The 24,598-nt window shown below is 52.7% G+C and overlaps 7 protein-coding genes across 7 annotated transcripts; 4 read left to right on the forward strand and 3 right to left on the reverse strand.

Moving 5' to 3' along the window:
• Window positions 1–1,202: 1,202 nt before the first annotated feature.
• On the reverse strand, window positions 1,203–4,974 carry STEHIDRAFT_116278 (uncharacterized protein; the record flags this gene model as incomplete). The annotated part of the gene is made up of 12 exons (XM_007311050.1): window positions 1,203–1,519; window positions 1,594–1,627; window positions 1,688–1,774; window positions 1,812–1,830; window positions 1,888–1,994; window positions 2,067–2,333; window positions 2,436–2,679; window positions 2,751–2,922; window positions 3,006–3,084; window positions 3,361–3,651; window positions 4,439–4,511; window positions 4,568–4,974. 12 exons carry the CDS (start codon window positions 4,972–4,974, stop codon window positions 1,203–1,205), a joined length of 2,097 nt encoding a protein of 698 aa, XP_007311112.1.
• Window positions 4,975–5,163: 189 nt separating this feature from the next.
• STEHIDRAFT_116279 (uncharacterized protein) lies at window positions 5,164–5,990 on the forward strand (the record flags this gene model as incomplete). Its single annotated transcript, XM_007311051.1, has 4 exons — window positions 5,164–5,281; window positions 5,405–5,490; window positions 5,561–5,623; window positions 5,853–5,990. 4 exons carry the CDS (start codon window positions 5,164–5,166, stop codon window positions 5,988–5,990), a joined length of 405 nt encoding a protein of 134 aa, XP_007311113.1.
• Window positions 5,991–7,616: 1,626 nt separating this feature from the next.
• STEHIDRAFT_163359 (L30e-like protein) lies at window positions 7,617–9,797 on the forward strand (the record flags this gene model as incomplete). The annotated part of the gene is made up of 6 exons (XM_007311052.1): window positions 7,617–7,737; window positions 8,450–8,514; window positions 9,092–9,277; window positions 9,343–9,520; window positions 9,571–9,634; window positions 9,698–9,797. 6 exons carry the CDS (start codon window positions 7,617–7,619, stop codon window positions 9,795–9,797), a joined length of 714 nt encoding a protein of 237 aa, XP_007311114.1.
• Window positions 9,798–15,768: 5,971 nt separating this feature from the next.
• On the forward strand, window positions 15,769–16,575 carry STEHIDRAFT_69010 (kinase-like protein; the record flags this gene model as incomplete). Its single annotated transcript, XM_007310986.1, has 1 exon — window positions 15,769–16,575. The coding sequence occupies one exon, from the start codon at window positions 15,769–15,771 to the stop codon at window positions 16,573–16,575; it is 807 nt and encodes a 268-aa protein (XP_007311048.1).
• A 554-nt stretch (window positions 16,576–17,129) lies between these two features.
• STEHIDRAFT_26097 (uncharacterized protein) lies at window positions 17,130–17,622 on the reverse strand (the record flags this gene model as incomplete). Its single annotated transcript, XM_007310966.1, has 2 exons — window positions 17,130–17,292; window positions 17,345–17,622. Coding segments are annotated over 2 exons (441 nt in total), but the record flags the coding sequence as incomplete, so codon positions are not given.
• Window positions 17,623–17,948: 326 nt separating this feature from the next.
• Window positions 17,949–19,747, forward strand: STEHIDRAFT_163362 (uncharacterized protein; the record flags this gene model as incomplete). The annotated part of the gene is made up of 6 exons (XM_007311053.1): window positions 17,949–17,995; window positions 18,073–18,268; window positions 18,791–18,916; window positions 19,008–19,124; window positions 19,177–19,222; window positions 19,536–19,747. The coding sequence occupies 6 exons, from the start codon at window positions 17,949–17,951 to the stop codon at window positions 19,745–19,747; spliced, it is 744 nt and encodes a 247-aa protein (XP_007311115.1).
• A 198-nt stretch (window positions 19,748–19,945) lies between these two features.
• STEHIDRAFT_163363 (uncharacterized protein) lies at window positions 19,946–23,728 on the reverse strand (the record flags this gene model as incomplete). Its single annotated transcript, XM_007311054.1, has 15 exons — window positions 19,946–19,998; window positions 20,074–20,350; window positions 20,419–21,286; window positions 21,359–21,543; window positions 21,608–21,626; window positions 21,680–21,797; window positions 21,868–21,932; window positions 22,000–22,099; window positions 22,165–22,206; window positions 22,314–22,377; window positions 22,441–22,553; window positions 22,618–22,664; window positions 22,717–22,916; window positions 22,999–23,239; window positions 23,325–23,728. 15 exons carry the CDS (start codon window positions 23,726–23,728, stop codon window positions 19,946–19,948), a joined length of 2,796 nt encoding a protein of 931 aa, XP_007311116.1.
• Between the last annotated feature and the right edge of the window lie 870 nt (window positions 23,729–24,598).

Genomic DNA, 24,598 nt, shown 5'->3' on the forward strand with positions numbered 1-24,598 from the left:
ACAAGGAACCGAAGAATCGTGACTAGCTGAACATACACAGGCTCCAGGATGTGCCATTGGCACTTTTCCGTCTCGTTGCGGTGAGTACAGGGCCCGCATGGGTGACATCTAGGATGCTCAGCTGCAGGTAGGCATAAAGAGGGCACCAGAGTGGAACATACCTGTCACATTTGATTTTGCGTCGCTTGCATTCTAAGTACAAAACCGATGCCAATGGATCCAAACGTGAGCAAGAAGAGATGATAAGAGGGAAGAGTATGTGTTACAACTGCCAGCACAAAATTGACGATAAGACTCACCGGTGCAAGATAAAGCCTGGCGACGTCGCTTTTTCTTCTGCGCCGCTCCCTCGTCCACTAGCACATCACTCTCGGACGAGTTGGGCTCCTGTCTGTCGAGAGATTCTGATACTGGGTCCTCTTGCCTGGTGGGGTAATGTGTACTGGAGGGGACTGGGGGCGGTAATTCACGAGAATAGCCCCAAGAGTTGTCATCGTACTGTCTCGAGTACAGAGAAGGAGGCAAGCTGAGTTGATGCAATGACGGAAGCGAGATCGGGGGAGTGTGCACAGATGGGCGATACGAGTTGTGTTCGAGCGCTTGGCTCTCAAATGGTTCTACGTTGCCCAGAAGGACGTTATGAAAGTCGAGGGGAGTTGGTGATTTCATCCCAGGATGAGTACCGTACTGATACGGTGGTCGCCGCGAATGCAAAGTGGGCGGCAGTTTATCCAAGCAGGTCCAAGTAAAACACCATGGCCAATCGCCGCATCAGTACGTAAAAGAGGCGTAGAAGACAACGGTTGCTGTTGCATCCTGTCGCATCCTGAGCCAATATACACTGATTCTACAAGCTATAAGATTAACTCGACACGGTCCAACACAACCATGTCTCCAATTCCCTTCCACAGTGGACAAGGGACCTGACGCGCGTCGCCCCCAGTAGTAACTAGCACAGGCAAACAAATTTTATTGCAATGTCATTCATCACGTCTGAAAGCTGAGCACAGTCAAGAGAGGGCTGCAGGACTCCACGACCAGCCATCACGAAAAGGGGCACACGGCATCCAAGAAAACAAAACCACAACGACAAACAAGAACAATGCAGTCAAAAACAAGACGACATGGCAGGATAAAACCGGCATAGCGGGCAAAACGCGAGCGTCCGACGTCTTGCGGACAACGGAGCAACGGGGGGCGGTTCACTCAATCCTTTTCCTCAATGACGCCCTGCGCCGCCTCACCGCCTCCTCGTCCACCTCTCTATCCGCGCGGGACGGCGGAAGCCACCCCCTCTCGTCCACCCTCTCCTGCCTGCTCTTCCTACCACCTCCACGCGTTCGACCGACCTTCCTCTTTTTGGGTCTAGCGCGCGCTCTGCCTCCGTCGCCTCCATTTCCTCCATCACCCACCCCATCCTCACCACGAACGTCCTCGCCTTCTCCAGAGTCTCCGGGTCCGCGACCATCCCCGCGTTCCGTCTGCGGTTCACCGGCCACTTGGTGTGCCGACGTCGTACCTAACACAAAAACACGCCGACGAGACATGGTCAGCATCCCAGGCTACAGTGGCCCAATGGGATCTTGAACTCACCTCTCGCCTCCGTCCCAGGTCGCACTCGAGGGGACTACAGCCGAAACAGAGTCAGCACTTCACAGCATTCCGCACCGCCAGGGCCTATACTCACTCGGTCGCGATCGGAAGCCCTACGACCTTCGCCAGTTTCTCCATCCTCCGCTGTCGAGGACCCACCCAGAGCTTCCGTATCGTCAAGCTCCAAACGGATACGGAGGCAAACACAGCGCACTCACCCTCGTTTGGCATCCCCTACTGAAAAAAAGGAAGGTCAGCCCCTCCTTCTCCACCAAGAACGGCACCGTCACTCACCTCACCATGCGGCCCCCCCTCTGCACCAACACCTCCTGCACCAAACGGCCATCCTTGTCAAGGCATGCACCCTCCACAGTGAATGAAACGCACTCACCGCTGTCTGTCTGAGTCCCCATAGCAAGGAAGTAGGATGGTCAAGGCCACAAACCGATGTCCAACGAACAAGAGGTACTCACCGTGGCCCCGTTCCCATCTCCTCCTCCTTCTCCGTTCCCGTCTCCTCCTCCTACTCCTCCTCCTTGCACCCCCCGTTGATACCGATCAGCACGCATGTCGCGGAGGATCCCTTGGAGCCTGTCGAGCTCACGCAAAGGCTTCACTTCGACCTCGTCGAGATCGCCATATTGCATCCCCAGTTGAACGCGGACGTCCCTCATCATTTCTCGGGTCCTGCTGAGGTTATCCTCCATCTTGATCCGAACCGCCGTCTCCTCCGACTTTACCTGACCAACGGCAAGGAACAGACAGTCAGTCGGTGGACTCCAATCCGAGCTGTCACCGCTTGACACGGGTGACAACCACCACGACACCCACGACCGACTCACCTCGACCTTCACGCCTCCGTCTTCTGAAGGCTCGGCGTTGGGTGGGGGCGTTGGTGGTGAACGACGACGCCTCATGCTCATCTTGCGTAGTGATGTCGGGTCCAAGTAGATATGCGGGTAAGAGAGAGACGTCTTGGAGCGCCGGCCTGCATCCCGGTTCCCAAAACGGAGCGCGCCCACGTGGCCGCCACCCGATCCCGTGTGTGTGGCGACATGCATGATCTCGTCGACTATACCCCATCCCCTACCTGGCATCCTACGTGTTCCCTCCGTCCTTCACTCGCACTTTTCTGTCCGTCAAAGGCATGCCTTCACCGTCGCGCATCGCGCGTCTGCCGCCAGAGATCCTCATCATGGTCTCCCGGGAAATTCAAGGCCATCTCCGCGTTCATCCCGACGATGACGATCATCTCCACGCCATGCTCGTTCTCCGCTCGCAGAGTCGAGCCTTTTGGAAACTGTTGGAGATTCCCGCGATGTCTGTTACCTGTGACGGAGAGACAGAGCTCACCCATCTGTTTGAATGGGTGCGTCCCGCTTGACGATTTCGCATACCCCATATCCACTCACGTCCAACATTTTCAAGGAGATCAACCAGTATCACCAAACGTTCGGCAAGCACGGTGAGTAGGTGATGTGCTCGAAAAGCCTAACTGACATAGCGAAGATGCACATGCCGAAGGATTCGGAGAAGTTAAAGAGGTTCACATCCCGGACAGGTTAGACATGCGTGTGGGGATGGAAGCGAAGGAGGGTATGGAGAAGTTGGAGAGCTGCTGGTGGCGCTGGTGCTGCTGGAAATGGGGGTGGAGGGATTGTAACCAACTGTGGTCCAGCCGATGATGATAATATGGCGTGCCGTGGTGCGGCGTCGCATTGGGAGTGCAAGAAAGATAAAAGGGCGGTGAGTATTTGAAAACAGAACCTGCCGAATCCGAATGAGAGCAAGGTGACCACTCAAATCGATATCCAGATCCTTTTCTATCTTGATAGGCACCATCTTCCCTCCTTTCGTTATTCCTACAACGATTCCGACCATCCCGTCAGTCAGTTTTCCTCCCTCGCCTACTCGACTGGACGGACGGACACCTGTCCTATTGTCACTGTCGTCGTTGTCGTCATCATATCCCACGTCTCCGCCTCCTCCACCAGCGCCAGATCCACCACCATCACCCCCAGGGTCGAAGGGACTATCAAAGAAGTCGCCACCGTCTAACTAGAGTATAATGCCAAGAACAATGGGACAATAGCGGGTGAGGGGGAGTGAGAGAACGAGGGAATCAACAAGAGACATACACGTCGGCAGCAGTCTACGATGCCTTGAATATCGGTCGAACAGTGCTGATACAGTTTCTCGGCGTGACTGTGTCTTCTCTCTCTTCGGCATTCGGTATTTGACATCCGATCAAGTTGCGGTAGAATAGCGGGAGGGTGGACATAGCTGGAGCGTATGATCGATAACATGGAGCCAATATTAAGGGCAGCAGTCGAGGGCGCAGAGCGATGTCCGCATGGTGGTTTTTGGTCCGTCCGAGAATTATATATTGAGGATGAGCAGAGGCGTTGAGGGTCATATAGAGGGTCGCGGATACCGTTGAGCATGGTGAAGACGAGGTATTCGGCGAGCGCAAAACGGACAGGTCGAGCATGCATCGGAATAAGACACCGTGATTGAGGCGGAGGAGTTCATATGCTGATTCTTGACGTGAGTAGAAATGGATGGATGGATGGTCGATCGCGGACATCCCGTTGAGAGGCCTGGTGCCACTAGGCCTCGGAGATTGGGAAGACGTGCATGCGAGGGGGAAAGGATTGGTCCGAAAGACAAAACCCATTAAGTCTGGACGTGCCATTTCCTTTCGGTTCGGGAGCGTCAGCGTGAGGAGAGTCGGAAGCCACTGAAGACGAAAGGAGCGCAAATGTGAGTGTAAGTCTGCAAGTCGATGGTTTCTCATAACGACAAGCAGGAAAGAAAGAGATATAGACGACGCAGAGATACTCACGAGCCCCGCCATGAAACCCCATTTATATCGCTCAAGACCTACCCAACCCTCTTCGCCACTCGCACCAACCATTCTACGCCACACTGACGAGCCTCGACAACCTCCTTCGACTACGCCACGACCTCTCACCTCCCTAACCTCATATTCGCTTCCGGCGGATTAGGATAGTGACCATCCGTCTCTGCCTGTCTCAGTATCTGTTCCTCTTGCTCAACCTGGCCCTTGCACCTCTCGTCGTTCTCATTCCTATCTCCTCCGATCCTTTTCCCACTCATCCTCGTCCCCATCATCTCCTTCCTCTTATCATCCACCCCCGTTTCTGAATAAGCCACCGCCCAGCCGGCCAGCCTCGCCATCCTATCCTTAGCTCTAATATCGCTCCATCTTTCTCCACACGCTCTGCCCATATCCATACCCGTGTCCGTCTTCCGCCCACAACGTGACTTGTCCTTCTTTCCGCCTGGGTATTTGGATGCGTAGGCGTGGGAGAGAGAACTCGAGGGATGGAGACGAAGCATGTGGGACTGGAATGCCATGGATTGGGGTATGGTAGAAATGAGGGATTGGATCAAGCGTTCCAGCAGTACAATGTCGGTTTTCGGTGACAGATCGGACGCGTATGTGGAATTCGTGCTTCCTCGGTTGAAAAAGAGACGGTCGATCCATGATGACGGGGAAGAATCGAGTATGAGATGCCGGAAGATGAGAAATGAGGGTTATCGAGAATGTACAGGAAAGGGGCACAGGAGGAGCGCAGTCACTGGCTAAGACAGAAACCGACGGTGCTCAGTTCTGGAGATAAGGGACGAGGGACAAGATCTAGAGGTGCAAAGGCCAGCGAAGGTTCGTAATGACGAGGTCGGAGTAGGGCCGGGGCTGGGAGCGCTCTAAGTTGCTGGTATGGGACGAGGAAGGGTTCGGATTGGCATTCGTGATCGTGATTGTTTGGTGGAATGTGGTGGAGAGGTCTGCGACGCCAGAACGGAGTGGAAATGCGTGTTGGGATCAACGAGGGACGAGACGGCGAGAGGCGGAACATGACTGAAGACGAGGTCCGTTCTTCCAGGTGGGCGAGGAGGCCAGGCAGCAATAGGTGTGATTATGATACTGCGAAATGTAGAGCTGTCCGTGGACGATTATAAGCCAGGTTCTAGACAAGGGGAGGGTTCGAGAGATCAGAGGAAGGTACGTACGATTTCGTGTTCAAGCGTGCTGTACAAGGGCGAGCGTCAAGAACACAAATGAACGTGACTAAGAAAGGCTTCCCAGCACCAGTGAGCGATACTGAGGAAGGGTGCATGCTCAGAACACTGCAGATGAGGAACTTGAGAGGAGGGCGCACTCGGGTGAATGCTCTATTGTCCGATCCATCTTGCCCGTCCATTACGCTTCCTGATACTCTTCGCGTACATAGCTCGTCAGGCCTGTTTTGACAAGGATTTGTAATATCGCGAAAGGGAGCAAGGAGCCACACGTGCAGAGTAACGCGTTTGGACGTGGCCTGGTCATGCCGGGGTCGAAGGCTGTCGAAGGGCTAATATACGAAGCTTAGAGTTAGCATCTAATAGTGCCATCTTTCCGAGCTCATTCGGTCCCGAATATCCGGGAGTATGAATAGAGGGAGCAGCAAGACTATTATTTGAAAAACAGTGAGCAGGCAAGGGTTTCAGAGGTGGACGACGACGCCAACGGGAGCAACAAACGATTTGGTGTGGCCGAATGGGGAGGATTGCGTAGACGTATACGAGTCGACTCAGCCCACAACGTCGAGAATCGAACAAAAATTGAGCAAATGCGAGCCATTTTTCGGAGGGGGATAGGGGGGTGGGGTACCCACCACAGTAGTTGTCGTCCAACACGAGGAGGACACGATCATTTTACTCCAAATCAAGGCCGGAGGAGATGGAGTAGACGTGGTCGAGTTGATTGAGCCCGCTACGTCGAGAATCGAACAATAAGTGAGCGAATGCGAACCCTTTTTTTCGATGGGAGACAGAGGAATACTCACCAAGGCAGTCGTCGTCAATCGCGACGGCAACACAGTCGTTTAAATCCAAATGACGGAAGGGGCGGATTGCGTAGATGTATACAAGTCGACTCAGCCCGCTACGGTGAGGATCGAACGAAAATTGAGCAAATGCGAGACATTTTTCGGAGGGGGACAGAGAGGTCAGGCACTCACCACGTTAGTTGTCATCAATCTCGACGACAACACGGTCATTTTACTCCAAATAAAGGCCGGAGGGGATGACGTCGGCGTGGACGAGTCAGTCTATCCCGCTACCTAGGGAAAAGAACGAGAATTGAGGAAATGCAAGCCATTTTTCGGAGGAAAGATAGAACAGTGAAGTACTCACTACGATAGTCGCCGTCAATCTCGACGACGCGGTCACTTTGCTCCAAATGGAGACCGGAGGGGATGGCGTATACGTGGAAGAGTCGATTGATCCCGCTACCGCGAGAAACGAACAATAGTTGAGCAAGTGAGAGCGATTTTTCGGAGGGGGGAGAGACTCAGAGGGGTACTCACCACAGTAGTTGTCGTCCAACTCGACGACGTCACCGTTCTTCTGCTATAAATGAAGGGCGGTGGGGATGGCATAGACGTATGCCAGTCGATTGATCCCGAGAAACGAACACGAATTGAGCGGGTGGAAGCAATCTTTCGGAGGGGGGGCAGAGCAGTCAGGTACTCACCAAAGTAGTCATTGTCAATCTCGACGACAATATGGTCGTTTATCCAAAAACAAAGAGCGGATGGGATGGCGTATAAGAGAACAATTCTATTGAGCCCGCTACCTTGGGAGACGAGCGAGAACCGAGTGAATGCGAGTGATTCTTCAGGGGTGAAAAAAGGGTGGAGTACTCACCACGGTAATTGTCGCCAATCTCGACGACGACGCGGTGGTTTTGCTCCAAGTAAAGGGCGAAGGGAGCGGAATGGACAGAGACGAGGCGATTGAGCCTGCTACCTCTAGAATCAAACAAGAACTGAGCAAATGCGAGCCATTTTTCGGAGGGGGGACAGAGAGTGGGGTACTCACCACAGTAGTCGTCGTCGATCTCGACGAGGACACGGTTATTTTGCTCCAAATAAAGGCCAGAGGGAGTGACGTAGACGTATACGAGTCAATCGATTCCACTGCTGCGAGAAACGAACGAGAATCGAGCGAGTTAGATGATTTCTTTTGGGAGGGGACAGAGTGGTGAAGCACTCAAGAAGGCAGTCGTCGTCAATCTCGGTGACGACACGGTCATTTTGCTCGGAACAAAGAATGGGGAGATTGGCGTAGATGTAGGTGAGTCGATTGAGCACACTATGAAGAGGAGCGAGCGACGATTGAGTGAGTTCGAAGGTTTTTGGTGAGGGGGTAGAAGCGGCATAAACCCTATGGTTTCATGTGGTCTGAACAAAGCCGAGAATTGTGCTGCAGGAGCTCAGTCGAGCCTGCAAGACGGAAGCTCTTGCGAAGGCTGCCTAAGAAAGTGCAAGGAGAGAATGCGTACTACGTGCCCGAAAGAAGTTCAAGCGGAGCTTGAATTTCGATGTTGAATTTCGAGGCACGTACACGCGTCACTCTCACGCTCGGTTTTCTGAGAACGGTAAACGCAGTACACGCATATATCGTCCAAACGCGCGAATTTTCGCACGCACCCACCTCCCTTTTGTGATAGCAAAACATTTAGCGCTTGCGCGCGGTGGTGTCTCGAGTTCCGGCAGAACCCGGTTTGGAGACATCATTGTGTGCATGCAGCTCTGGATCTTTCGGCCTTGGAGTTCATATCTCCATTTCCAGAGCAGTGCTTTGGGGACCCGGGAGATATGTCTTTGAGTCACCACATGACATGTCTCATCACGTGATCTCAAAAGGCCGAAAAATCCTCCACCCCCACCTACATACACGAAACACGTATCCAAGATCTTATCGCAAGCTTAGGATCCCAAGAAAACCACCATTGGGGTTTTCATTTTTTATTCCCATTGAACGGGTGCACTGATATCTTAGTTAGCTGAGCCCAAATTCCCGCTTGCACAAGGAGCTAAGCGGGAATTTGGGCAGGAGGGGGGCGTATTGGTACGGAAGTCCGATCCCAAAACCCAAAATTCGGGTAGTTCTGTACTCAAGGTTTGGGAGGATTTCTGTACTTTTGTGGATCGGGTAGTCCAAATAAGGGCGCCTTCCGTACTCACGAGGGATTGGACCTTCTCCCAGACGAACACCTAAAACACCGTCAATTTGACACAGAATGGTCTGTGCAGTGGCGTACAGTGTTGGAGAGTGAAGGTTGGCGACCAAGCCTGAACACATATAACAAAATTGTACGCATAGTGATCAGACCTAGGCAGTCCTGCCAACTTTCCGTACGCACAAGGGCAGTTCAAGGGATCGGACCAATCCAGGCCAGTCATGTACGCACAGGATCAGACCTCGCGTCGCATTTGACACCAAAACTGTACGCATAAGGATCGAACCTCGATACCAATACGCCCCCCTCCTATTTGGGCTCACACTTTCGGACTCAGTTTTCCGAGTGGCACCTCAGACGGCTTCAGGACAACTCTGCTACGCGGGGGGAGAGTGACGGCTGGCGCGAGTACTCTGCGTAGACCTCACCCGCTTCGTGAAGTGGCCTGAATACGTCCGCCTCTAGCGCCAGAAGGTCATCCTCTCCCAGCGCCTGAAGGTTCCCCCCGCCATCGCTCAGTTCTCTCACACTCTCGACAAGAACACCGCTACGCAGCTCTTCAAGCTCCTGAACAAGTACCGCCCCGAGACCAAGCAGGAGAAGAAGGCGCGTCTTGACGCTGCTGCTGCTGAGGGCAAGGAGGCTCACAAGGTATGTCCTTTTTGACCTATCCCATCTTCGTCATTGTTCATTCCAATTCGTGTTTGGTCATATAGGACAAGAAACCCCTCTTCGCCAAGTACGGTCTCAACCACTGTGTTGCCCTCATCGAGGCCAAAAAGGCCGCTCTTGTCGTCATCGCCTACGATGTTGACCCCATCGAGCTCCTCATCTTCCTTCCCACTCTCTGTCGCAAGATGGGTGTTCCCTACGTCATCGTCAAGGGCAAGGCTCGTCTCGGCACAGTCGTCCACAAGAGGACCGCCGCTGTCCTCACCATCCAGGAGAGGTCAAGTCGGAGGATGAGCGCGAGCTCGCCACCCTCGTCTCTGCCGTCAAGGCTAACTTGTATGTTCTCCATGGTCCTCTCCCATTTCGATCGTGGTGCTGACCTGCGCTCCTTCTTTGTAGCTCCGACAAGTACGAGGAGTCCCGCAGGCAGTGGGGTGGAGGTCTTCGTGGCAACAAGTCCAAGGAGATGCTCCGCAAGCGTGCCAAGGCCTCTGGCTAGAGCATCACAGCCGCCTCCGTCGGCAAGCTCTAAGCGTCTTTTGCTCTTGTCACCGGACGTTTGGTCGATGGTTCGGTTGGTCGAGGGAGATGAGGGCGGAGTTGTGCCAAAAGATGTCTTCGTGCGTCGTTTTGTTGTCCACCATAGTCATGTTCTACCTAGGCCCTATCTTTATGCGCGCCTATGCTCTCCTTCCACTATGTTATCTCTGCGCGAGTATGCGCTTGCTCTCGATTTGCCCGCCGATGTATCAATACCTTGAGGACTGGAACGTCCGGGTACGATTAGGGATCCTCGATCGTCTGCATCATTTATGCGAAATTTCTACAGTGTGCTTGTGAGATACGCTGGCCGATGCTTGAGTTGTGCTCCGTCCCCCGCAATGTCGACGGGAGTGAAGGACGTATCTTGCGAGCATTGCGGCCTATCTCTGGATCTCATCTCGAGCTCACTGGCGCCCGTGGCTGTATCAATGCCACACTGGTCTTAGGTTCTTCGTCCGAACCACGATGCTTCTGCTCTTCGGTGATGTACTCCCTAGGTTCTTTGTCATCACTTACGGTTGGTGGCTCTATGCGACTTCATGCCAAGATCAAGATTCTCCGAGCAGTAAACTAAGCGTGAAGTCGTCGAATGCGACGTTACGACCCTCCGAGTCGCACCGAATGGTGTACGAATTCAGAGAGAAGGTGTACAGCGAGAAGGAACATGCTGATTCCGTCTATACAATGCTCCATTCCTATGAAGCGCAGGCTCAGGAGTCTCAGACGAGCGCACAGTTACCTCTCCGTGTACATTTGGTGAATCGTGTGTTTCTTTCGCCTTCTCCTCCACACCACTTCAAGCATCACCTAAACCGACCTCTTCATCCCGATCCGTCCATACGCTTACTCTACATTCACAGGCGCATGGCGCTCTGGATATTCCTCGAGTAGCACTATCGACGCTGCGCTAGAACACCTAACTATCGCCGCTCTAACACTACACGAATTCTCGAAGATGCCGATATCGCGGAAGGTGGGGGACATGGCGTATGTGGGGAGGGCGACAGAGTTGTTAGATGATCTTGTCGGTGTGCATGAGGTGCATTTGCGATTTTGTTGAGAGGGTGGAGAGGAACGCTGATTCTGCTCGAGTCTGAAGGATATTAATTTGTTCAAGTTAAGGGGGGAAGGGATGGTTTGCCGGATGGTAGAGATGTGAGGTGTGCTTAGTGCTATAGCAGAGGAATTGAGAAGTCGGGTGGGACAGAAGGAGCTGTTCTGAGTAGGTACATTTTTATGGACTCAGTTGATAATTGCCCTTCTTGTATCTATCTACCTACCGTACAAAGTGCCCCTGGCGAATCCGCCGGCGCTATATACAGTAAATGTGTTGACCTTTTTAAAAAAAAGACAGAAGAAGCTGCGAGTTGTGATAAGCGTTGTGTGGGCATCAGGTGCTGTCAGAATGCAAATTCGCTAGCGTGGCTCGAGACGACGCCTCAAGCTTAATTCTGAATTGGAACTTCGCACCCAATGGGCTGCCTGTTCGAGCTGCTCACACGTGCGTCTCTCCTCTCCGCCGCATCACCCACACGCCCTTTGGCCCTCCTCTGTCAACCACGACGACGACGACGACGACGACGACGTGCCAGACTGTGAGATTTACGACCCTGCTCAATCTGTCACCGTAGTCGAATATTCCGACGAGTACCAGACGGTACGTACATTTCAAGTACATTTATGCCTCAGTATTCAGCCGTACACGGTCTGCAGCTCAACGTGTCCGACAACAGACGGAGCTTGCCAGCTGTGCGTTTCTGGGCTCAACCACTATTGAGTTGTCATCCACGTATCTGCGTGATCACCGGGAACTCACTGAGCTCAATCCAACGTACCCCGGACCTCACTTGTATCCTATCGCGTCCCCAGTCGAGCCATATAGTTACTACCCAATGTCCTACGCTGCCCCACTCCAAGGCCCCTTGGATGATTATTCCAGCGAGAACATGCAGGTGTACGACCCGGAGACCGGCACCTACATGCAATATGCCTCCGTCCCCGCCGACTTTGTCGGGCCCGACCACTCGGCGCAGCCCGACCACCTAGCGGGGCCAGTCAACTCCAGTGTCGAGTACGGTTATGCCTACACATATGAGCATCCTGCTGCCGACACCATGCCCCCCTCCCTATCACCTGCTCGCCCAGTTCCCATCTCCAGCTTCTCCACCCTCGACCATCCAAGTCACCGTGTGGTCAACCAGGTAGAAAGCGGGCACGACCGCGCTCAACAGGTTGACCATGGCCAGCCCATCACCCACGAGGTAATTGCTCACACTCCCCTGCTTCGACCACGTTACAAGTGACTCTTCTGACGTGCTGTGGGTTCTTATTTTAAGGAGTCGGAAGCCATCCCTGAATCGGTGTCCACGCCCACTTCTGCCTATAGTCCGGATAGCGAACAATGCAGGCACTGTATGCAGCAGGAAAAGCCTGTACCGCCACATTACCCTACCAACCACGTTCCTTCTCCCGAAGACAGTCGATCCCCGTCGTCCTCGTATTATAACGTACCCCCGCACTACCATGTTCCTTCTGCGTCGTACCAACCCCCCTCCTCATCCGCGCTGACATTACCCCTGAACACGGACGTTCAGCGGTCCTCACCACCGCCGATCATGGATCACTTACCTTACGCGCACCAAGTCAGGTCCGCCGCTCAGACCACTCACGATGTTACTATCCACGCCACCGTGAAAATGGAGCCCGTAGAATATCATCTTTTACAGAGTCTCTATAGTATGCCCTCGCCAGCCACGACATCGACAACAGCGACCCCGGACGACCAGATCTACACACACGTAGCCATGCTCCCTCACGCTCCTGGTGCCCTCCATGCCGAGGGAGGCTCACACTCGACATTCCGTATGTCCGAGCTCACCATATCCGAGTCTCCTTCAACATACACCCCTCGATTTGTCAACCCCGAAACCCAACTGTCAACATACAGAGGCGGTCAGTCAGCGGCGTTCGCTATCGATCTGACCGGCTCTGTCACATGCGACGACGGCCACGGATGCGGGACAGCGCCCACGAAGAAGGTAACGGCCTATCTGTCAGATTTTCGCACATTTTACTAAAATATGACCCCATCTAGGAACCTTTCCTAGCTTGCTTCTTCTGCCGAGGCATGAAAATAGCCTGTGGACCCGCTGTGCCGGAGAGCACTGATAAAACATGCAAGTGAGTGGCCGTCGTCTAATTTTGAGCTCACCTCCCTTTTCTCTACTGTGTGAATCAGTCCATATCCCCGTAAGAAACGTCGAACGTCTGCATGGGTGCAGTGACACACGCCCGCGTAGATGGGGTGTTTGCAGATGGGCAGGGAGCGGAGAGGTGGAGACCTTCGTCATGGTTTTTTATACCGTCTCAAATAAGTTGAACGATTCATTTGTCGTCATCATGGGGCTGTCCTGTTCCTGTTTGTGCGATGGGTACATTGAACACTCTCTATTCCGTCAGCTCTGACCTCCCATGCCATCTGTCACCGGCATCGCATAGATCTTCTTTCGAAAGGCCTCACCACCCGCTTTTCCCATCATCATCTGCCTCATTATTTTCCCCTCTGAGCTTCGCACTGACTTCCTCCTCCACGCGTTATCCAGCCAATGCGCTCGCCGCAATATCGAGTGCAAGTACCCGCTGAAATCTCGGCGTGGGCAGCGTAGTCGACACCCTCGTCCTGAGAAGGAAAAGGAGTGGGAAGATCAAGTTCTGACGCGGCGTCTTGTGCCCGAGGTTCCGCTACCATCTTCGTCCTCTTCGGTGATGCTTTCCACTTCGTACTCTGCTTGAGCATATGGACAGTGTTCGCTGTCGTCTTTGTTCTTTCTTGCTTTCTCGCCTGGGACTTTCATCATTGTTCTGTTCCATGTTATCTACTTGTTTTACGACCTTGAATGATACACCCCTCCGCCCACATTGTTCTAATGCCGGCTCCCCTATATCATCATCCCTCGCGTTCAAGTTGTAATATCCTTCTTTTCACACATATATACTATTTACTTCGACCTTCTTGCTCTCCGGTTGCCGTTTGCTTGATTTCCCTCCATAAAAGCTTTCTTACTTATCCTAGTCATTGTTTGTTGTCATGTCGCTTTCGTATAGTTCACTGTACATATATTAGCCCACTGTTATCTGTCTGTCTATTCATCGTGCATGTTCGTTGGTGGCTGCTCCACGAAACCTAGAAAAATCCAGGAAACAGTTAGAGGTTCAAACCTAGGCAGTGTCCTAAGCTGAGCGCGAGATCTTCCTATGCATACTGATACTGCCCAAATCCGCTGCATACCGCCTCTCGCCACACGTACTCTGAATCTGCTCTCTCGCTTTTTGCACTACTTAGCACGCTAGAAATAATATTGCGATAGCATATCTTCTTGAGGGTCATGTTTGCTCTCGGCTGGACAGACTTACCTTCGATTTTGACTTTCCCCTGTTCCGACTTGCTTTTTCTTGAGCTTGCACTCTGAACCACTGTGCACGTGAAAAGGGTTGAATGTCACCTCAAGGGAGGTTGACATCCACTTTTCACTCGCCAAACGAGTCGTTCAGGGTGAAGCCCGCAATGGAGTGAATGCGGGTGAAGGCCAAATTATGCAGAAGCGCCCGTTCTGTAAGGCGGTCTTAGCCTACCCTAAAGAGTAACTCACCGGATGACATCATCGCTTGCATTGCATCCCAGCAGAGCCGGGCACCCTTCGCCGCTCCTTCCAGTCAAACCACGTCGTCGTCGGACGTTCTACAACGCCAGCGCCTGGATATCTCGCCGTCGTCGACGTCCTTGGTGTGCTCCTTGTATCTTTAACGCTTTCTATCCAACTGATCAACCTATTCCAGTCGTGTATGCAGACTTCTCTTTGTGGGCTGTTGCTCTTTATATCTGACCTCGACGTCGGCCTTCTCGTATGTCCCATTACCTCGCTCATCATCGAGCACTCTCATTGCCTGTCTGACGTTTGCGACATAATGTGTCATAGGTTTTGCTCTACTCGAGACGGCCTATTTTGAAGGGGATCAAGATGTCCATGACTCGTTATGTTGTACTACCCCGGTAAGTCTTCATTCTTTGCATCCATGTTTTGAAGAGGCGGTCTTCCGTCATGCTAGCTAGAGCGTAGGGCCATTTGGTTGCTAGCTGGTATACAGCCAGGCGCAGTATCCTTTTGTACCGGCATTGGGTGCTCGCTACACGGGTTGTGAAGGAGTGAAGGGCAGTCTGCCGGTTCATACCTTTCCCTTGTAATCATTCAAGTACTGTGTTCGACTAAGTGGGAGCGCCGCGAGTCTGTGACCAATGGTGAGTATACGGTATCGTGAATTTTTGTGAGCGTGTCTCACTACTTGGTAAGCTACTACTTGTTTCTTGTTCCTTCATAGTCATCGACGTTTGGGGTAGGTACAGACTGTATGTAGTTCCATGTATATACTTGTAGTCGCAGTCCACCAATATAAAAGTCAATTGATGGGCAACATATTTTGGATTACAGCCATCGAGCACCGTAGAACAAAACGAGTGATATTTCTCTCGTGAAAAGGGTGAATTCCCGTTCCGGTCGATGTGAGTGAATTCGGCAATATAAGGGGTGATCTTCAGTCCCCCTCCTTTATACCGTGAGATGGTTGAAAGTCACCGTACACAAGTGAACTTTGTACCGGCGGGTGAGTGAATAAAATTACATTTACTGGTGTTTCTCAGGGTGACTTTCAATCCGAACGGCGTGCACAGTGATAACTCCCCTAATAAAGTCAAACACTTCCTTGATATCCCTTTCGCCCTACCCGGGCCGTCACGGTCGAAAAACGGTCCTTGAGCGTGGCATTCAACACTTCTGCTTGAGCGCGTTCGTCCGTGAGCACGACGCCAACATCGCCGAAGACCTGACCGGAAAACCCATAGGAGGCACCTATTAACATCTCATCGTATCCAGATGCTTATCGCCCTAATAATCGAAATATACGTCGCTATCCGAAGCTGGTACGATCGCTCGTGGCATCGCAGAAACAAAGGGAGAATCAAAAGGCTCCCCTTCAGCCTCGTATTGAAGATCGGCATGGACAACGTTGCATCTGAGTCCGCCACCGTTCGTTTCGTCCGCTCAAATACGACCATTCCCATCCCGCACGTCATCGCATCCGACAGTGCCTTCGGAAAGACCTACATGCTCATGCGGAGGGTCGATGGCATATCCCTCGAGTTCGCGTGGCACGATCTCGATACCAGACAACGTGCCAATGTCGTCGAGCAGCTGCGTTCTTTCGTCACCCAGCTGCGAACCTTGTCACCCGCTCTATCCCGCGGGCACGGTGTCGGCGCCGTATGCGCTCTCAACAACGCCCCACTTTTCGACAGTCGCATCACATCGGTAGCACCTATCGGCCCTTTCCCGAACGAGCGCGCTTTCAACGATTATCTCATCACCGTTGCAGAGCCGTATATGGACGAGACGACTCTGCCCGCGATACGTGCGCGTATGCGTGATGACCATCATATTTGCTTCACCCACGGCGACCTCGCCCCTCGCAACATTTTTGTTCAAGGAGATACCGTCACCGCCATCATCGACTGGGAGGAGGCGGGGTGGTACCCGGAGCACTGGGAGATTGTCAAGGCGCTCTGGTGCACACTGAAAGATCCCGAATGGCTTCGCGCTGTACGCCATATTGTGGCAGGCGACTTGGAGAGGGAGTGGATGCTAGATCGAGAGCTGACTGATCACATGGTGGGCGCATTCTGAAGGAGTGTCTGGTGTCATTTTTCGTGCGTGACCCCCAATTTTGTGTTTGTCGTCTTCACTCGCTCTGACTGCGTTGTTCCCTAGATGTGTTCCGCTCAGTTCACGCTGCCAGATCGAAACTCTTTGTTATACCCTCTTGTTCAACGATGCATGATATGGTTTTTGTGTGCCTGTCTCTCGTTATTTTCCGGTCCTGACTCAGCCGTCTTTTTATGCCAATTATAACCTCTTACCTCGCCTTAGAGAGTGCATTCTGTTCAGACGACTCCTACAGATATCATGACAGATGTGCACTTCACCAGAAGGGGCATGAAATATGCATAGTACAAAGAGAATGCTACCTGCTGACTTCCTAGGAGCCGGACCAAAGCACAAACACCACTAGAGCCTTCCCCTCCTCGACCTCTTCATCAAATTTGTGACGTTCGTGCTATACACAGCGATTCTGAAAACACGTTAGCCTTGGTCACAGCTCAGCTTGGTAGACGTGCGCACCAACATCACAAAGCAGCAAAATCGACTACAGCAGGCTCATCCTCAGCGGTTGGCGACCTTGTTTGGGCACTGGCCCTCTTGAGAGCGGGAAGCAGCGCAGCCTGATCTGGAACGCCACCTGTGGCAATCCACCCCTTCTGTGCGAGTGCGAGATGCCCGATGGCCTCAATTACCCAGTCCCTACAGTTCCAGCCTTCGAACTTGGGTACCGGCGCTTGGGATCTGAGGATCTACGGGGCGCGTATTCCATAAGTATATGCTCACAGCTCCTGACTGTGCACTGACCGTCGCGAAAAATTCGAGATCTTTATCCTTAACGGTGCCAATCTTCACTCCTCCAAGACATTTCTTCGTCATCTTGAGCCTCACCTCATTTCCATCGAACAGCTCCCACACGACGCCTCGGCCATCGCTGTAGTGACGGTCGACGACTTGCCAGCACGGGCCCGTGAGGTCACCCTCGTTCGTGATCACAATGAGGGCCCAGTGGAGATGCTCTTCGTTGCCCACAGAATAATCAGCGCGCTCGTACTGGACGACTGCGATAGGATACTCATTTTCATGCCCAAAAAGTCCCTGGAGTAATTTTGGCATTGTTGACGCAAAAGAGAGATTGTGTAGATGGCGACTGAGGAGGGAACGAAGTCAGAGCGACGGCATTTGAAATTCATCGACTTTATCCCACTGCAGACGTATACGTGTGAGTTGGAGTGATATGGGTAAGATGTGCCAGGATGGGAAATCGGTGAAGAAACCTTTCTATGTCGATCTTTGCACTTCATCTATTTCCGCGACTCTGGGCACGCCCGTGATCTCTCGCTCGACTTGCTCTCGAACATCTACGCTCGTTCAATCATCTCGAACTCACCTCGAAGAAGATGTCTCCAGTGCTCAGACTAGGCGTCGACGTCGGTGGATCGGTCACGTACGTGCTTCACCCTTCTTCTCCCTCCCATCCCCACTCTCCCGCCCCTATCTCATCCGCATCTTCCGTCCCTCCAGCGACACCGTCCTCAACCTCACCCACACCCTCGACTCCCACTCCCACGACGTCCAACATAAAACAGTCCTCGCCTCCGCCAAGAGCCCTGCCACTCCCGATGTGACGACGGGGATTAGGAATGCCATCCAGTTTGTATTGCAAAAGGTGCCGGAGGACGCGAAGAAGGTTATCGAGGCGTGGAGTATCGGGACTACCGTAAGTCTATTCTTCTTGCTCTCTTTCTTGTCGGTATGCGAGTGTATTGGGGCTGATTGGATGGAATTACCTTGCTTGAAGGTACATCCTACCCCCGTAATTCCTCAGAATCGTCCCGGAAATAAACAAGGACAAACAGCGGACTTATTATGTGGCACCAGTGTGTAGCGTCGCAGAGAGTCTGACCGCTACCCTCAGACGTGACTGCAGCGATTTAAATGCGGACGTTGATGTTCTGAACTGGGTTGTTGCTAATTAACGGCAGCAGTTTAGAAACCAGCACAACATGACGGAGCCTCCAAATAAAAGTGCTATACTCTATTATATAGCAATGAACCTTTCTATGTGCTACGAGCATCGCGTTTAACATTGATGACCGTAATCACGGATCAGTCTCGCACTAGACGGATAACTTGCCGTCGGACGAAATGAGGGCCCATACCGTTCGCTGCCTTGACATTTGGGTTCATCGGCCTCTGCTTTACCTTAGAGGAATCTCGAGTCAACTTGACTGGATCACAGAATGTTGACAATGACTGGGCCGACATGAGCTTTGAGAAAGCGGCGGATGAGTTGGGGTTGGGGGAACGGCCGGTGTTTGTGACGAGCAATGATGGGACGTTGTTGAGCTGTGAAGAGGCGCGGAGGGTCCCGATTCGAACTTTGTGAGTTTCTTTGTGTGTGTGGTTGTGAGGATGGGCTAATGGTCGTTTGGTTTTTTGTTCGTTGTGGGGAATAGTTCGTCGGGGCCTACAAACTCGATGAGAGCCGCCGGGTCCTGGCTTCGTTGGAGTCAGGGAATAAACCGGGCGTGAAGGGCGAGGCGGCGTTGGTCGTCGATATCGGGGGGACTACTGTCAGTTCTTTCCTTTTCATCTTTCTCTCGTCGTATAGCGACTGATGCACAGCCTTTCGTGTGCAATTGGGACGATAGACCGAAGTCGGGATGTTACTGTACGTTTTCCCCTTCCCTTCCCCTCCATCCCACCCTCCATCCGAAAATGCAAGCGAACTGACCTTTTAATCATATCCGTATTTGTATGCGTTCATCCTCATCAACAGACCGAGCGGTTTTCCCCGTCAAGCAACAGCACACCACAAACTCTGTGGTGTCCGTCTGAATTTCTCTATGACACACGTAAGTAACGAGGTTCGTTTAGCCATCCACTCCTTAAGTTCCAGCACGCTAACGCAACACTCCCTCTATCCCACCTCTCTTCCTACGTCTTTCTACGTTGTTCCGTCCATCTCGCATTCTTCCCTTTAGCCTCACACGTCTCCTCCCACCTCACCCTCCCCTCCCACTTCCCCCTCCTCACCCGAACCAGCAGCATCGGCCTCGGCGGCGGTTCCCTCATCCGTCAAGACCCCTCCACCGGCCGCGTCATCATCGGCCCCGACTCGGTCGGATATAGGATAACGGAGGAAGCGCTCGTGTTTGGCGGGAAGACTTTGACGGCGACGGACCGAGTCGCATAAGCATAGAGTCTTCCTACACATACCGATATTGCCGTCGTCAATGTCAACGATCGCGAGGTGGCGCGAACAGTTGGATGGTGTGGCATAAAGACACTTGGGTGACAATTGTCAAGCTTCAGCGAGTCGGGCAATGGTGATAGTATCATACAGCTTAGGAATTATATATACAGCAGTAGTTCGGAAGCGCAATTACGGTACTCAATATTGGTACAATATGTTACAAGGCGACGTCGAACAGTGATGTGCACCGTCTAAGAAAGTAAGGGTTATGCCCACGAAAACGAAAATATTTGTAAATAAGTTCCACTACGATCGTCCTTGCTTACATTCCCCTGATCCCACTACCTCCTCTCCCGTATGAGCCCGCACTCGGCCCTTGCCCCCGCCCACCGTCTCCGTACCCATGGGAAACTGACGTTTTTGATTGTTATGCACCCGAATCTGCTCCTGCGGGGTGAGTATCGGATGACCAGGAACTATCTGTGGCGCCGAAGTCGAGCTAAGGTGATCTGAGTTCGAGGGCGATGGGAGTGGGTTGGGGAGCGCAAAGAAGTCCAGGCCGCCAGCGCTAGGCCACGCCGAGAACGACGTGCTCGCTGACATCTGCTGGCACACGAATAGAGAATCTTAGAGAATGATCCTAGAGGTGGAACACAGCGGAGAGAGCTTACAGGATGACTGTCAGCACTGGTGTCCATAGGCATGAACGACGAGAAAAATTCATCCAGAAACGTCGTAGAGGCGGGGAGCGGAGGCCTTGGAATGCCCTGCTCAGGGGGAGGCTGGTGCTGATAAACGTTCGTGCCGGCCGGGATGCCGCCGTAGGGAGTCGCATCTGCACTTTTTGAATGCATCCGGCTGGGCGGTAACGCACCACCCAGGTAAGGCGGGATGGGTGCCGGAGCAGCATGTACGGAAGGTAAAGCGGCAGCCGAGGAGGTATATTCGACCACAGAACGCCGTGGGCCCATCGCTGGAGCGTGTGATGGGCCAGCTACAGAGGCATGAGACGGGGCAGGTGCCATGGGTGGAGGCTGCAGCCTGATCTCGTCCGCATCTGGTTCCTCCTGCTGTTGTAACGCGTTCGCGCTCTCTAGCATCTGCATCAACGCCCCCACCATTTTCGGTGCTCCCGGAATTTTTAACCTGATCCCATGCGCCAAAATGGGCAACGTTGTCTCCAGTCTCTCCGTGGCTTTCTCGGCCCTCTTTCCACCCCATCTCCCATCACTTCGCCCCTTAACCCTCCTCGTACCTTTCTTGGCAGAGCCCTTCGCGCCATCCTTCTCGCCACCAACGACGGCTTGACTCTGACTTGCGCTGATGATGTCGCCCATGTCGATGGTGGCGGAGCATAGCGCAGCATAGACGAACAGGTAGGCAGACCGTGCGACGGGGAATGAATTCTTGAAGAGGCGGAGGCAGGCGGCGATATCTTGGGCAGACTTGCGGCATGCTGTGGCGGCGTATGGGACGGCGAGAGAGCCGGTTTGGGCGAAGGGACGATAAAGCAGGATCCAGATCGTGTGGATCAAAAGGCTAAGGCAGATTCAACAGGATCAAACTACTGTTTAAGACGAAGAGAGCTAGCAGAATGTCGTAAAAGCTTACTTGAACTGTATGACGTGCGCTGGTGGCGACACTGGTGGAAGGTTATCTGCGTCAAGGAGGATTTCGACGGGTACCTGGGCTTGCCACGCTGTCATGCGATCTCGCATGCTGAGGACAAAATCGCGAGCTTGAAGAAGGCGAGATTCTTTGATGGAATAAACATGTTCGAGGACTTCGTCGAGGAACTAAATACGACGGATCTGTCAGTTATGGCCAGTATCGATGAACGAAGTTAAGATGCGTAGCAACCTGGTAGAGTGAGCAGGAACTTGGTGAAAGTCAGCACAGTGTAGATGACTGAGATAACGGAGACCTACGTACTATCGGAAGCATCTCATCTCGAACGACGCTTGGGCACCAGGGTACTGCTTTGTCGTAAACTCAGCCCACTGCACTTCCGAGTAAAAGGGTCTCCACAAGGTTGCTCCATCCTCGACAGCTAAGCATGTCACAGAACCAACGACCGGTGGTTAGTTGGGGGGAGATAGAGGCAGAGACCGAAATCGTACGAGGGAGTGGGGGCTTTTCTTTCGGCCTCAAGGTAGGCCTTTTGGCGAGGGACAGCGACAGGGTCCTGAGGCAAGCATGTTATATTTCATTAGCAAAAATGATACCGAAAAGATCGAGAATGCAAAGCGTACTTGTCCCATGTATATGCCGCCCAATATGTGCATAATTCGGCCGTCCGTAGCTTCTCTGGTAGGCCTTCATAGCTGCGATTTGGACGCTCCCATCCAAGGTCTATCACATGTAACGTTTTGTCAGACACGATTGTCAAAAGAAAGTGGTCTGGCATAGGTGCTTACCTTCGATCATTCGGAATGCATAGCGCCGGCCATGACCCACGCCTGCGAGTACAGGCCCTCAGCCGCGTTGTGGCCTGAAATGAGGAGGAGACCTGATGCAAATCAGCATGCAGGTTCGAGGAATAAACACTCAAGCGAGAAAGACCGACCTTGAACGGTCGCGATCGCGCTTGGCCTGCTGAGCTCGACCGCCAGGAGTAAATGGGCTCTCGCCTGGATAACAATACCTGCATCAATAGGCAGTCCAGGACAGTAGAGGAGGGGGAGACTATGTACCGCAAACTCATGCAGCCGATCTCGCATCTCTGGTATATGTCTCGACGCTTGGGAGTAGATACACCACAGAAGGAAGTCGTTGCAGAACGTGGGTTCGCTAGTATGGAGGCTTTCTGACCGAGGCAGATGATCAATACGTACGTAGACCGACTGATTCAAACGATGCGATTGACGTACCTTCGAAAGCAGGTCGATAGATCACCTCGTAGCGAGGATTCTGCCAGCTAAACGCGAGATTAGAATAGAACAGCAAACGAAGGGACGGTGCGTACGCACCAGAAGTAGCTCTCCATCATCAACTGGCTTTCCGCTAAGGTAGGAATACGGAATTCCGAAAAGCTATCGACGGCGACCGCAAGCAGTCGATTGAGTACATCCTGGCGTAGAGCAGCGGTCTCCTTGACGGACGAATCCTCGTCTGCTGCTCGGTCAAAGACGGTGATGATATTTGAGGTCTTCGTGGACTCTGCACTAGGCTATCATACAAAAAATGCGTCAACAAAACAGGCATAGCCGGTAACTAGACCAAAGAAATGCAAAAGATAGAGAGGCACGCACCTCAGGCAGACTGTTGCCCTCAGCCAACTTGTCCTCCTCGACTTCCTCCTTCTTCACCAACTTTCTGCGCTTCCTCGTCGACACAATAGGCTTTTTGACCTCGCCATCATCACGCTGCTTCATCCACTCCATGAGCATCCGCTCTCGGTCATCGTCTCCGGCGCTCGCGAGTTGTTCAATGAAAGACTGTGAAGCTTCTGCCGTAGTGATGGCACTTTCGAGCCTCGAAGCTTCTCCGGACCTGCACGAAGCAATCGATTCAAGATTGAAATGAAGAGGAAACGATCAGAGACCGAAGGTGCGGAAGATATCGCGAAGCCACGCACCTTGGGAACACACACGCAATCCCCGCCTGAGGACAAAACTTACACAGACTCTCTCCATTCTCTCCCTTTCCATCGCATCTCCTCTTCCTGCGCCTACAAGCCTCACACGATGCCGCGTATCTTCTCTTTCCAGTACGCGTATCGACGTTCTTGGATCCAGTGGCTGTGGCTGTGTCTGCATCGTGTCTCGAAGTAGAATTCAAGCCTGATCTTGAAGCTGATGTGGTTTGAGATGGCGAGTACGAATTGTCTTCATGTTGTTGTGGATATTGTGAACCGTTACGAAAGTTTGAATGAGAGTTGGAAGCGAATTCGAAGTGAGGATACGACTGTTGTTGGTCAAGTGCTGGCGGGGAAAGGGAGTGTGATTGCGATTGTGATGGTGAAGAGGGATGTTTCGGCATCGGACACGACCAGGGCGAAAAGTAGATAAAAACGAGGGATACGTATGGCACTCACACGATCGAGGACGAGTGTGGGGTGCAGCCAACACAAAGTTGCTTAGCGTCGCTTGCTCAGGGGCGCTTGCCGGTGTGTGTCGTTGAGCGTCGTTTATGTACTCAATATAATGGGGCCGCCGATCCTTCGCAGTATCTCCTTGGGGAAGTCAAGCTACCGCATGTGCGATGGGTCGAATCTGTGGAAGGGTGTATAGTTTCTATACAAGGCTCAAATTTATGTGCTCACGATAAAGAGGTCGGAGACAAACGAGCATTGAGCGAAAAAGCAGATCCACTGGCAGAGACTTCAACAAAGGCAAGAAAGAAAGAATAAATATGCGATAGAACTCGAGCCATCGTAGAAACGGGTATGGATACAGGTCGTTACGAGATCATTCTTCACGACTCGATAATCTGTACAACCTACCAAGACCGAGGCCAACGAAAGAGACAAATCACAATCCCAACCGGCCTTCTAAACCGCCATAATCTCCCCAACCTCCAACAAATACACCCATTTCGCATCCTTCCTCAACTCAATATTCCCATCCACCAACAATACCTTATACTCCTCCCACTCCTTCGTCCCTTACCCCACCCCACCCGTCTCTTCGCTCAATCCCCGGTTCACAAACTCCCTCAAGTCAGCTATCTAAGCCCGCATGGCCTTCTCCTCTTCCGCCGTTGACCCATGCATAATCGAGAAAGTCCAGATATGCTTGTCGAAAGCATGGCCATCGCCGAGGGTGGCGGGAGCTACGCGATCCATAAACGACGGGCAGTAAGACAGAGGCCATCAGGGACCGACGAACGTCACGTGAAGTGGCGTTTCGA

The sequence above is a fragment of the Stereum hirsutum genome, assembly GCF_000264905.1.
Source record: "Stereum hirsutum FP-91666 SS1 unplaced genomic scaffold STEHIscaffold_23, whole genome shotgun sequence".
NCBI lineage: Eukaryota > Fungi > Basidiomycota > Agaricomycetes > Russulales > Stereaceae > Stereum > Stereum hirsutum.